At 44.9% G+C, this 12,983-nt stretch overlaps 2 protein-coding genes across 2 annotated transcripts in view; both read right to left on the reverse strand.

Annotated features, from left to right (window-relative positions):
• si:dkeyp-72e1.9 (syntaxin-binding protein 4) overlaps positions 1–12,983 on the reverse strand; it is a 123,190-nt gene that overhangs the window by 52,677 nt on the left and 57,530 nt on the right. Inside the window, exons 6-8 of the mRNA XM_059979208.1 lie at positions 7,699–7,781; positions 6,287–6,398; positions 4,964–5,102 (exon numbers count right to left, since the gene is read on the reverse strand). Coding sequence (XP_059835191.1) covers positions 4,964–5,102; positions 6,287–6,398; positions 7,699–7,781 — 334 coding nt within the window. The remainder of the gene's footprint in view (positions 1–4,963; positions 5,103–6,286; positions 6,399–7,698; positions 7,782–12,983) is intronic.
• On the reverse strand, positions 10,252–12,829 carry LOC132398793 (uncharacterized). Its single transcript, XM_059978635.1, has one exon. The coding sequence runs from the start codon at positions 12,758–12,760 to the stop codon at positions 10,496–10,498; it is 2,265 nt and encodes a 754-aa protein (XP_059834618.1). The 5' UTR covers positions 12,761–12,829; the 3' UTR covers positions 10,252–10,495.

A 12,983-nucleotide genomic window follows, 5' to 3' on the forward strand; every position in this document is an offset into this window, starting at 1 on the left:
ATGCATGATGAAAATTTAAATCCTATCACTAAATAAGGCAAGAGAAGTGGGGGCGTGGCACTGTTGATCAGAGATACTGTCACGGCTGCAGAAAAGGAGGAAGTCACGGAGGGATTGTCTATGGAGGCTCTGTGGGTGGAAGTTAGGAACAGGAAGGGGTCAAAAACTCTACTGGGTGTATTTTATAGACCACCCAGTAGTAACAGGGACATCGAGGAGCAGATAGGGAGACAGATTCTGGAAAGGCGTAATAATAACAGGGTTGTCATGGTGGGAGATTTTAATTTCCCAAATATCGATTGGCGTCTCCCTAGAGCGAAGAGTTTAGATGGGGTGGAGTTTGTTAGGTATGTTCAAGAAGGTTTCTTGACACAATATGCAGATAAACCTACAAGAGGAGAGGCGGTACTTGATCTGGTATTGGGAAATGAACCTGGTCAGATCTCTCAGTGGGAGAGCATTTTGGAGATAGTGATCACAGTTCTATCTCCTTTATCGTAGCATTGGAGAGGGATAGGAACAGACAAGTAAGGTAAGTGTTTAATTGGAGTAAGGGGAAATATGAAGCTATCAGGCAGAAACTTGGAAGCATAAATTGGGAACAGATATTCTCAGGGAAATGTACGGAAGAAATATGGCAAATGTTCAGGGGATATTTGTGTGGAGTTCTGCATAGGTACGTTCCAATGAGACAGGGAAAGGATGATAGCCTACAGGAGCCATGTATACAAAGGCTGTTGTAAATCTAGTCAAGAAGAAGAACTTACGGAAGGTTAAAAATCTAGGTAATGATAGAGATCTAGAAGATTAGAAGGCTAGCAGGAAGGAGCTAATGAATGAAATTAGGAGAGCCAGAAAGGGCCATGAGAAGGCCTTGGTGAGCAGGATTAAAGAAAACCCCAAGGCATTCTACAAGTATGTAAAGAGCAAGAGGATAAGACGTGAGAAAATAGGACCAATCAAGTGTGACAGTGGAAAAGTGTATATGGAACCAGAAGAGATAGCAGAGGTACTTAATGAATACTTCGCTTCAGTATTCACTACAGAATAAGATTTTGGTGATTGTAGGCTTACAGTGGACTGAAAAGCTTGAGCATATAGATATTAAGAAAGAGGATGTGCTGGAGCTTTTGGAAAGCATCAAGTCTTCGGGACCGGACAAGATGTACCCTAGGCTATAGAGGGAGGCGAGGGAGGAGATTGCTGGGCCTCTGACAATGATCCTTGCATCATCAATAGGGACAAGAAAGGTTCCGGAGGATGGAAGGTTGCAGATGTTATTCCCTTATTCAAGGAAGGAAGTAGAAATAGCCCGGGATATAATAGTCTTACTTCAGTGGTTGGTAAGTTGATGGAGAAGATCCTGAGAGGCAGGATTTATGAACATTTGGTCAGGTATAATATGATTAGGAATAGTTAGCATGGCTTTGTCAAGGGCAGGTCATGCCTTACGAGCCTGATTGAATTTTTTGAGGATGTGACTAAGCACATTGATGAGGGAAGATCTGTAGATGTAGTGTATATGGATTTCAGCAAGGCATCTGATAAGTATCCCATGCAAGGCTTATTGAGAAAGTAAGGAGGCATGGAATCCAAGGGGACATTGCTTTGTGGATCCAGAACTGGCTTGCCCACAGAAGGCAAAGAGTAGTTGTAGACGGGTCATATTCTGCATGGAGGTTGGTGACCAGTGGTGTGCCTCAGGGATCTGTTCTGGGACCCCTACTCTTCGTGATTTTTATAAGTGACCTGGATGTGGAAGTGGAAGGATGGATTAGTAAACTTGCTGATGACAAAAAAGTTGGGGATGTTGTGGATAGTGTGGAGAGCTGTCAGAGGTTACAACGGGACATCTATAGAATGCAATACCGGGCTGAGAAATGGCAGATGGAGTTCAACCCAGATAAGTGTGAAGTGGTTCATTTTGGGAGGTCAAATATGACGGCGGAACATAGTATTAATGGTAAGACTCTTGGCAGTGTGGAGGATCAGAGGGATCTTGGGGTCCGAGTCCATAGGACACTAGCTGCTGCGCAGTTTGACTCTGTGGTTAAGAAGGCATGCAGTGCATTGGCCTTCATCAACCGTGGGATTGAATTTAGGAGCCAAGAGATAATGTTGCAGCTATATAGGACCCTGGTCAGACCCCACTTGGAGTACTGTGCTCAGTTCTGGTCACCTCACTACAGGAAGGATGTGGAAGCCGTAGAAAGGGTACAGAGGAGATTTACAAGGATGTTACCTGGATTGGGGAGCATGCCTTATGAGAATAGGTTGAGTGAATTCGGCCTTTTCTCCTTGGAGTGACAGAGGATGCGAGGTGACCTGATAGAGGTGTACAAGATGATGAGAGGCATTGATCGTGTGGATAGTCAGAGGCTTTTTCCCAGGGCTGAAATTGCTAGCATGAGAGGGCACAGTTTTAAGGTGCTTGGAAGTAGGTACAGAGGAGATGTCAGGGGTAAGTTTTTTTACTCAGAGTGGTGAGTGCGTGGAATGGGCTGCCAACAACGGTGATGGAGGCAGATACGATAGGGTCTTTTAAGAGACTCCTGGATAGTACATGGAGCTTAGAAATATAGATGGCTATGGGTAACTCTAGGTAATTTCTAAGGTATGGACATGTTCGACACAGCTTTGTGGGCCAAAGAGCCTGAAATTGTGCTGTAGGTTTTATATGTCCTATGGCATCAACTTCTATAGATGTGTGTAGGAGAGTATATTGACCGGTTGCATCACAGTCTGGTATGGAAATGCCAATGTCCTTGCCAATGCCAAGGTCTTACAAAAAGTATTGCATATGGCCCAGTTCATCATTGGCAAAACCCTCCCCAACAGTGAGCACATCTACAGGGAGGGCTGTCGCAGGAAAGCAGCAATCATCATTCGGTGCCGCCCACCACCCAGGTGATGCACTCTTCTCATTGCCGCCCTTAGGAAAGAGGTACAAGAGCATCAAGGCTTGCACCACCAGGTTCAGATACAGTTATTACCCCTCAACCATCAGGATCTTGAACCAGTGGGACAACTTCACTCAACTTCACTTGCCCCATCACCAAACTGTTTCCTTGACCTATGGACTCACTGTCAAGCACTCGTCATCTTATGTTCTTGATATTTATTGTTTATTTACTTATTATTATTTCTTTCTTTTGTATTTGTACAGTTTGTTGTCTTTTGTACACTGGTTGAAGGCCCAGTTGGTGCGTTCTTTCATTGATTCCATTATGATTATTATTGTATTTTAGATTTGAGTATGCTCGCAAGAACATGAATCCCAGGGTTGTATATGGTGACATATGTACTTTGATAATAAATTTATTATAAATGCAAGAAGGTAGCACTCACTCAGAAAGGCAATTGGTTGAGCATGGATGTGTTGGGTCTGAGGGCCTGTTTCTGTGCTATATAATCAATGACACTGTAAATACAAATCAGCAGCAAGTTCTACTGCTTACACCATTCAGTAGAATAGAGAGGCCATTCATTTCAATGAAGAGGAATAGTTGCAAGAACTTAGCTAATAAGTGATGTATACTTTTTGGAATTAAATGAATTTGCTGTTTTGATGTTTAACTTTAACTTTGTACATTTTTTGTATTTTGAATATTTTTTTAAATGTCTCTGAGCATCAGAGGTTTCAGAAATATTCATGGCTTTTCACATATTTGACAGTTGACTAAACTAAGAAGGCTATCTTAGTTGGATGTCAGAGACTTTTTCAGCAGTTCTGTGAGCAGAACTTATTTAACAACCAACTATCACTCTCACCTCACCCTGTGAGAGCAAATGCTTCTTGTTGTGTAACAACACCGTTTCACTGGCTCCTACCATTTACATTCAGACTGGCTTCAGAGGGCATGGTTACAATTACAAATCTCCAAAGGAAAGTTCTGTACTTGCTGTGTGGGTCTGTGATAAAAATGTGTAGCTCACCACAAGCAGGACAATCTAGCCCCTGAAATTAATTTCAGCTCATTTAGAGGTGACAACTGCTTAAGGTGAGGTATAATATTGCATGGTGTCATATAAGCAGGTTGTGAAATGTTGCTTTCTTCAGACAATTGGGAAGATTTGTTTTTGGGAAACTGGATAAATACTTAATTATTTGCTTTTTACATGCCCTTCCTAATATCACCGTCACCCAAAAATCAGGTTAGATACTGAGGTCGTCTTTGATAATGAAATGGAAACAGAGCCATCCAGAGTCTGTACGTGGAAATGGCATCTTCGGATTTGGAACAACGGTGGGTGGCTTTTAGGTGACATCTACCTGACAGGAATTGCGGAATGGGTTGTTTTGGGAACATGGAATCTGATTTGACTGAGAAGCAAAAGGTCAGAGGTCATGCTTCTGAACTCCTGTGGAATCAAGAATAGAAAAAGAAAACACACTGTGGTCAGGGAGATTTAGCATCAGAGGGGCAAAGGTCGTTTGCAGAAGAAGGGGAAGAGTTAATCACAAGAGTACAGATTAGACTGTGTTCTGATTCACAAACAGGAAAAAATGCAGCTTAGTTATTCTTTAACATTTTCTATAACAGATTAAATAAATCTGCATTCATGATTAACTGAGATAATTTGATAAATAAACTAGCTCTCGGATAAATTTTCTCCTATAGCTTCATCCCAATAAAAAAAATCAACAGTTCTAAACTCTGAATAAGTTCAGATGGGTAACTTTCACATTTAGTGCAGGTTTCATTATAAAGAAGCCATGTCCTGATCTACATGCCTAGACATGAGCAGTCAAGTAAAACGCTTAAACAAGTTACAGGTGACATCATACCCAGAAATATATATTGGGAAGGTGCAGAATTAATACAAAATAAGAACATGGCTTGACTTTAGACTTTATATAGAAATAATAAATATCAAATTATCTCAAATGAAATTACAAACGTGTTTCTTGTGAAAAAAAAAATCAGTGATATTTGCAATTTCCCAGATAGCCAGCCTTTACCATTTGGCCATCTTCCCCGAAGATGATATCCTCCACATAGACTTTGGGTCCATCAGGCCTGTTGGATCCTCCTGAGACAGTGAGTCCAAGGGCTGCAGATTTGGTGATGGTAACGAGCTGAATTTCTTCATCACTATGACTATGAGAAGAAAGAAAAATCTAAATCTGAGAGAAACAATATTAAATCTAAGTTCCCTAGAAAAAGAAACTCCCCTATCAATCAAACTGCAATGACTTTCATACTCAAGATATGAGTAAAATCTGAATTTCTCAATTTTCATTTTCCATTGAGTTTGGAGTATTTTTCAACACAAGAAAACAGAAGCAGGAGTAGAAGGTCATGCCTACCCCACCATTCAATATGATCATGGTTGATCTAAGCTGGCCTGAACTCTTCTTTAAGGTAGTTGAGAGCAAGGGATATGTGAGGGGAAGTTGTTTCACACTTAAGACTTACGAGTGGTTGGGACTCACTGCCTGAAAGAGGTTGTGATCCCAATTGAATGAGCACCAACTATTGCAATATTCTACTAGGGTGTACACTTCGTCAAAGTCATAGAGCCACACGGTGAAGAAATGGACCCTTCAACTCCTACACCCTTGCTGAACATCCCATTTACAAGCACTTGATCCATGGTTTTCCATGTGTTTGGCAATTCAGCTGCTTGTCTAGATGGATCCTGAATGTTGTGAGGGTACCTGCCTCCATCACCTCTCAGGTAGTGTCATCCAGATTCCAAACATTCCGAATCTGGTGGGGGTCTCCAAAGAGGGTGGACTCCCCTCCAAGCCTCTTATCACCTCATAACTATGCCTCATTTTTAGATACCCCTATCCAGGTAAAGAGATTCCTTCTTCTACTACTTTATCCATTTCCCTCATTATTTTGTATACTATCAGATCTGATCTCAGTCTTGCCTGCTCAAGAGGAATTCAGATCCAACCTATCCAGTCTCTCCTCATAACTAAAATACTTCATCCTAGATAATAATTGGTAAATCTCCTCTGTACTCTTTCCAGTACAAACATAACTCTGGTCAGATAGTTCTTTCCCAGAAAGAATGGATGCAACCAGATGAATAGTGTCATGATATATGCTGTTTCTCTGATTCACCAAGAGGTTTTGATCAGTAGTTGCTGAAATTGAACCATATGTCAGACTGAAAGGATTACATGCTATTGCTCTGAGGCGCGAACTTCTCCATACAGAAATGCACCAGTGACAATTGGCCGCCTTTATTCAGAGGCCTGCACATCTCAGAGATCAGATGAGTAAACAATGAAGTGAGCGCCACAGAAAAATGACAGAGTTTTCTGACGTACACTACATTAGAATGAAGTAAACTTCCAGTGTTTCCATTGGACGAGTGGCGGGAACTCATTGGGCTTGACAGTCGAGGGCTCACGGAAGTTAATGAGGTGCCTGATGATCTGCCTGTTCCAAATCCAAAGGGAAAGAGGAAAAAGATAATTAACAATTAAGATGAAATCCGAAGAATCCTAATCTTATATATTCTACATCATCACTAGATTGCTTGCCCAAATGTAGGAGCCATGTATAATAATGTATTTTGTGTTGTGCATTTACTAATGATAATTCGTCGCGTGGGTCGGAGTATGGTAGAAGCGAAGAGTATAGTTAAGTATTCACACTTTGTCTAAGTCAGGTTAGTCTATGTAGAACCAGTGAGGCAGCTGGAATGACACTTTTTTTGTTGACCACTTAAGAATGCTTAAATAGGCTTAAATACTTATGCTATTGCTTAGAATACTTATTTCGATATATCACTGGATTTAGTTTCACTGGTTTTAATTGTTACAGATTGTTTGTCGTTTCTGCTTTCTTAATAAGGGATCGAATGTATTCTTCGGAACTTGGACAGCGCAGCCATACAGCATTAACCCCACCCCCCCACCCCATGCTTAGGCTTTAAAGCGGTTTTGGTTTGTTTTCAACTAACCGCTAAACCAAGGTTGCAAGGAATCAAGAAAACAATATTAAGGAGAGTGTCAAATAGGTGGTTTCAATTTGTTTTGCTCTAATGACCTTCCACCATTCTGAAGGACACCTAAATTATTAAATATAATATTCAGTGGCAGACTATTGCACCTTTGGAGCTGATGCAGTCTCACTCAGTTACTCTAACAGAGAGAGAACTTGCATTACACCTCTCCTGATCACAAATGAATTCCTGGAATCTGGGCACTGGCATAAAGTTGGCAGACATCAGGAGCAAGCATTTCAGCTGTGAAATACCTGTTAGTGATTTGCTTGTGAAAAGGCAATGCTGGGAAGCCATATGGTACACTGGCAGAAGGCAGATCCCAGAGGAAATGACCGGCACTACCTCATACCCAGCAGCTGCGATGAAACCCATTTTAAAACACTGTTGTGGGCCTGTCACCACTTTGGTAAAACAGCCACTGGCTGCTGAAATCATTCCCTCCGTCCAGCATATCAGATGGGAAGTGGGTGGGGCAGATCTGTGCAGGGACCATTAGCAGACATAAGTACAAGGAAGATTTTAAAAAAAAGATGCTGGAAGCTTGGAATAAAAACAGAAAATACCGGATACAGAAACAGAGTCCAACGTTTGTCTCCACAGACACTGATTGACCTGGTGTGTTTTTCCAACATTCAGTTTTTGTTCTTTAATGATCCTTTGCAATAAGCAGGTTATATTGTGTGACAAACTTTAGAAATAGTTGGCATTGTCACAAAAACTAAAACTCACAATGTCCTCGTGGGGTGGGTGAATTCTGTACTGATCCTGTATTACTGGATTCATGGTTTTCCAACAATTCAGAAAATTCCCGCCTGTTAGGAATTAAATAGAACCACGATGACACATGTGCATTACAACAGCTTTAACATACTAAGAAACATCATTGAGATACTACAAAGTATTCCATCTGGGTGCATAATGGCTTGGTTGGCAACTGCTCTGCACGTGACTGCAAGAACCTGTAGGAGTTGTGGACACAGCTCAGAAAATCATGGATTCAGCCTCCCCTCTACAGACTCTGTCCATACTTCTTGCTGTGTCAGTAAAACAGCTGCATCCATCCCAAACATTCAATCTTCTCCCCTCTCCCATCGGGCAGAAGATACAAAAACCCTGAAACCACGCACCAGCAGGCTCAAGGACATTATCATCAGAATCTTGAATGGTCCTTTTTACTCGTTTCCATCGATGCTGCCTGGTCTGCAGAGTTCCTCCAGCATTTTGTGTGTGTTGCTTTGGATCTCCAGCATCTGCAGATTTTCTCATCCTTTTATATTGTGGCAGTTATATTTTCTCTCAAGATAGAAAGATGCCATTCAGACAGTCAGGTCTATGCCAGCTCATTAAGTAATCCTGTCTCTGCAATTTGTCCATTTGTTATCGTTCACATGCCATTATCTCCCCTCAGGTTCCAACCTCTTCTCTTTCACAACCTATGCACTAACTTTCAAGGACAGGTAGGTCAAATATGATGGCAGGATATAGTATTAATGGTAAGACTCTTGGCAGTGTGGAGGATCAGAGGGATCTTGGGGTCTGAGTCCATAGGATGCTCAAGACAGCTGTGCAGGTTGACTCTGTGGTTAAGCAGGCATATGGTGTATTGGCCTTCATCAATCGTGGGATTGAATTTAAGAGCCGAGAGGTAATGTTGCTGCTATATAGGACCCTGGTCAGGCCCTACTTGGAGTACTGTGCTCAATTCTGGTCGCCTCACTACAGGAAGGATGTGGAAACCATAGAAAGGGTGTAGAGGAGATTTACAAGGATGTTGCCTGGATTGGGGAGCATGCCTTACGAAAATAGGTTGACTGAACTTGTCCTTTTTTTGCCTTGGAGCGATGGAGGATAAGAGGTGTATAAGATGATGAGAGGCACTGATCGTGTGGATAGTCAGAGGCTTTTTCCCAGGGCTGAAATGGTTGCCACAGGAGGACACAGGTTTAAGGTGCTGGGGAGTAGGTACAGAGGAGATGTCAGGGGTAAGTTTTTTACTTAGACAGTGGTGAGTGCGTGGAAAGGGCTGCCGGCAACAGTGGTGGAGGCAGATACGATAGGGTATTTTAAGAGGCTTTTGGATAGGTACATGGAGCTTAGAAAAATAGAGGGCTATGGGTAACCCTAGTAACTTCTAAGGTAGGCACATGTTCGACACAACTTTGTGGGCCAAAGGGCCTTTATTGTGCTGTAGGTTTTCTATGTTTCTATGACTGTACAACTCATTTCTCGACACAGTGGATTCTGGTTAATTGCAGAAGCCGCTTATATGAGACAACTCTTAGAGAACAAAACTAATCAAGAAAAAAGCCAGAATTCCTTTCACTTATTTGGGACAATATGCCACTTAATTGGAACAGGAGACTGTTGCCGAACTGTTTCTAACTAGTGTCAGTCATGTGTGCTTGTGTGGCTGTTTGACACGACAGTGTGCTTAGAGCGAACAGTATTTAAATAGCATCAGTTGTGTGTGTTTGTGTTCTAAAAGCTGTGATTTTTGTCACTAATACTTGGCAAGAAATAAGCAATAAAGCAAGTCAGAATTGTTCTACTCACTGCAGTTCCAAGCATTCAGACTTGGAAATGCCAGAAAGGGCCAGGAGTGAAAATGAAACAATTTCAGTACTTCAACAAGTTTGGAACTACGAAGAATTTGAAGGTATTGACAATCGTGTTGAATGTTACCTTTGGTCCCCACCAATCACTCAGCTCTCACCTGCAGCTCCAAGTAGCTGTTTGCACACGACAGTGGCAACAGCCTGGGACACTGCTTTGACAGGCGGGCTAAACCAGACAAAGATAGCTGGTGGGTTTATACCTCGGTGAGATAGAGTCATGCCTGTCCTAGCACGTTAAGTCAGCTCCGGCAAACTGGGCAGATGAGATCTACAGTGGTTTCCTGTCATTGTCAGATACGACAGACAGCCACCAGTAGTATTGGTAGTGTTCTAACTTGCTCTGTATTTCTTTGAAATAAATAATTTTTAACTCAGTTAAATGGTAGTTTGTCTTTTCCATGAAACTTTGGCTAATTAGACCAAAATATACTGGTCCTGGTGTGGCCCAACGAACTGCAACCCACTGCTGTATTTATTTATTTTCTTTGTGATTACGCAGTACGTCTTCTGACGCACATTGGTTGTTTGTCTGTCCTGGTTATTGTGTAGCTTTACATTGATTCCATTGTGTTTACTGTATTCACTGTGAATGCCCACAAAAAATGAATCTCAGGGTAGCATCTGGTGAGATATACATTCTTTGGTAATAAGTGTGATGCACCATCAATAACTCACACTGAGACGTAGGCGAGATATCGGCTTTTATTGACTGGAAGAAGGAACCAGGAGTGAGTGTCTATCATACAAGGTCCTGGAGACTGAGGCCGATCTTCAGGCCGCAGGTCTCCTTTATACAGGGGCCTGTGGGAGGAGCCACAGGAGCAGTCAGCAGGGGGCGTGTCCCGACAGGCACATAGTTCACCACATTCACCCCCCCTTCGTTTGAAAAAGTCCTCATGTAGCGAAGGTTCTTACAAGTCAAGCCGATCAGGCGGTCGAATCTGTCGCTGCGATCTACGTAGCACCGGCTGTGACCGCATAGGTGCCGGCAACATTGGCGATTGCACAGGGGACGGGGGTTGCGCGTGTTCTTGCCCACTAGGCGCCGGTGATCCCTCATGCATGTGCGAGGCGCCTGGTATAAATGCGTACGAAACGCCCGGTATACAAGTGTCGTGAGGAGTCTGTGTAGGGCCTGGTGAGTACGGTGTCACCTCTGGTGCAGGGTTCACAGTTACCGGAGAGCCTTCAGGGTAGTGGTCTGCTGCACCTGCGGGTGCCAGGTCGCGGATGGAGACCGTGTCCTCCCGCCCATCAGGTAAGACCACGTAAGCATACTGGGGGTTCGCATGGAGAAGGTGAACCCTCTCCACCAGCGGGGAATATTTATTGCTCCTCACATGTTTCCGGAGCAGCACTGGCCCCGGGGACGTCAGCCAAACTGGTAGGGTGGTCCCAGTGACAGACTTCCTGGGAAAAGAGAATAGGCGTTCGTGAGGGGTGGCATTGGTGGACGTACATAACAGAGAGCGGATAGAGTGCAGTGCCTCAGGGAGGACCTCCTGCCATCGAGAGACCGGCAACCCTTTGGACTTGAGGGCTAAAAGTGTGGCCTTCCACACTGTGGCATTCTCCCGCTCTACCTGGCCATTACCCCGGGGATTATAACTCGTGGTCCGACTGGTAGCAATGCCCCTAGCTAGCAAGTACTGGCGCAGCTCTTCACTCATAAAGGAGGACCCTCTATCACTGTGGATATAGCAGGGATACCCGAACAGAGTGAAGAGCTGGCGCAGGGCTTTTATGACGGACGTGGCAGTGGTGTCGGGGCAGGGGATGGCAAAGGGGAACCGTGAGAACTCGTCAATAACACTGAGAAAATAGACATTGCGGTCAGTGGAGGGAAGGGGGCCCTTAAAGTCAACACTCAGGCGTTCAAAAGGGCGGGTGGCCTTGACAAGTTGTGCCGTGTCAGGACAGTAGAAGTGCGGTTTGCACTCGGCACAAATTTGGCAGTCCCTGGTCATCGTCCTGATGTCCTCCAGGGAGTACGGCAGGTTCCGAGCTTTCACAAAATGGTAAAATCGGGTGACCCCCGGATGGCAAAGTTGTGCATGAAGGGCGTACAGCTGGTCGAGCTGTGTGCTAGCACATGTTCCCCGGGATAGGGCATCAGGGGGCTCATTGAGTCTGCCAGGCCGGTACAGGATATCATAGGTGTAGGTGGAGAGTTCTATCCTCCACCGCAAAATCTTATCATTTTTGATCTTGCCCCGCTGTTGGTTGCTGAACAGGAACGCAACCGAGCGCTGGTCGGTCAGCACAGTGAATCTTTTGCCAGCAAGATAGTGCCTCCAGTGCCTAACAGCCTCCACTATGGCCTGGGCTTCTTTCTCCACCGCGGAGTGCCGAATTTCAGAGCCTTGGAGGGTGCGAGAAAAGAATGCTACTGGTCTGCCTTCCTGATTAAGGGTAGCAGCCAGAGCGAAATCGGAGGCATCACACTCCACGTGGAAGGGAGCGGTCTCGTCCACTGCATGCATCGTAGCTTTGGCAATGTCCGCTTTAATGCAGTTGAAGGCCGCGCAGGCCTCAGCAGAGAGGGGAAACGAGGTAGACTTGACCAGGGGGCGAGCCTTGTCTGCGTAATGGGGGACCCATTGGGCGTAATAGGAAAAAAACCCCAGGCACCGTCTGAGGGCCTTGAGAGTGGTGGGAAGAGGGAGCTCTAACAGGGGGCGCATACGTTCGGGATCAGGCCCAATAACCCCGTTTTCCACGACATACCCAAGTATAGCAAGGCGGGTGGTACCAAAAACACACTTGTCCCTGTTATAAGTAAGGTTCAGAGCTGCGGCCACTTGGAGAAACCGTTGGAGGTTGGCGTCGTGATCTGGCCTGTCATGACCACAGATGGTGATGTTATCCAGATAGGGAAATGTGGCCTGCAGTTGGTACTGGTCCACCATCCGGTCCATTTCCCTCTGGAAGACAGAGACACCATTCGTGACACCGAAAGGGACGCGCAGGAAGTGATAGAGCCGGCCGCCCGCCTCGAAGGCGGTGTAGGGGCGGTCCTCTGGGCAGATGGGGAGCTGGTGATAAGCGGATTTCAGATCTATTGTCGAGTACACCTTATACTGAGCAATCTGGTTGACCATATCCGCGATGCGGGGTAGGGGGTATGCGTCAAGCTGCGTAAACCTATTGATGGTTTGACTATAGTCCACCACCATCCTATTTTTCTGCCCAGTCCGAACAACAACCACCTGGGCCCTCCAAGGGCTTGTGCTCGGCTCAATGATCCCCTCCCTGAGCAGCCGCTGCACCTCCGACCGAATGAAGGCCCGGTCCCCCGCGCTGTACCTCCTGCTTTTGGTTGCCACAGGTTTACAGTCGGGGGTCAGGTTGGCGAACAGCGGTGGGGGAGGGATCTTGAGAGTGGAGAGGCTGCAAGTG

Source organism: Hypanus sabinus, chromosome 9 (genome assembly GCF_030144855.1).
Source record: "Hypanus sabinus isolate sHypSab1 chromosome 9, sHypSab1.hap1, whole genome shotgun sequence".
Taxonomy (NCBI): Eukaryota; Metazoa; Chordata; class Chondrichthyes; order Myliobatiformes; family Dasyatidae; genus Hypanus; species Hypanus sabinus.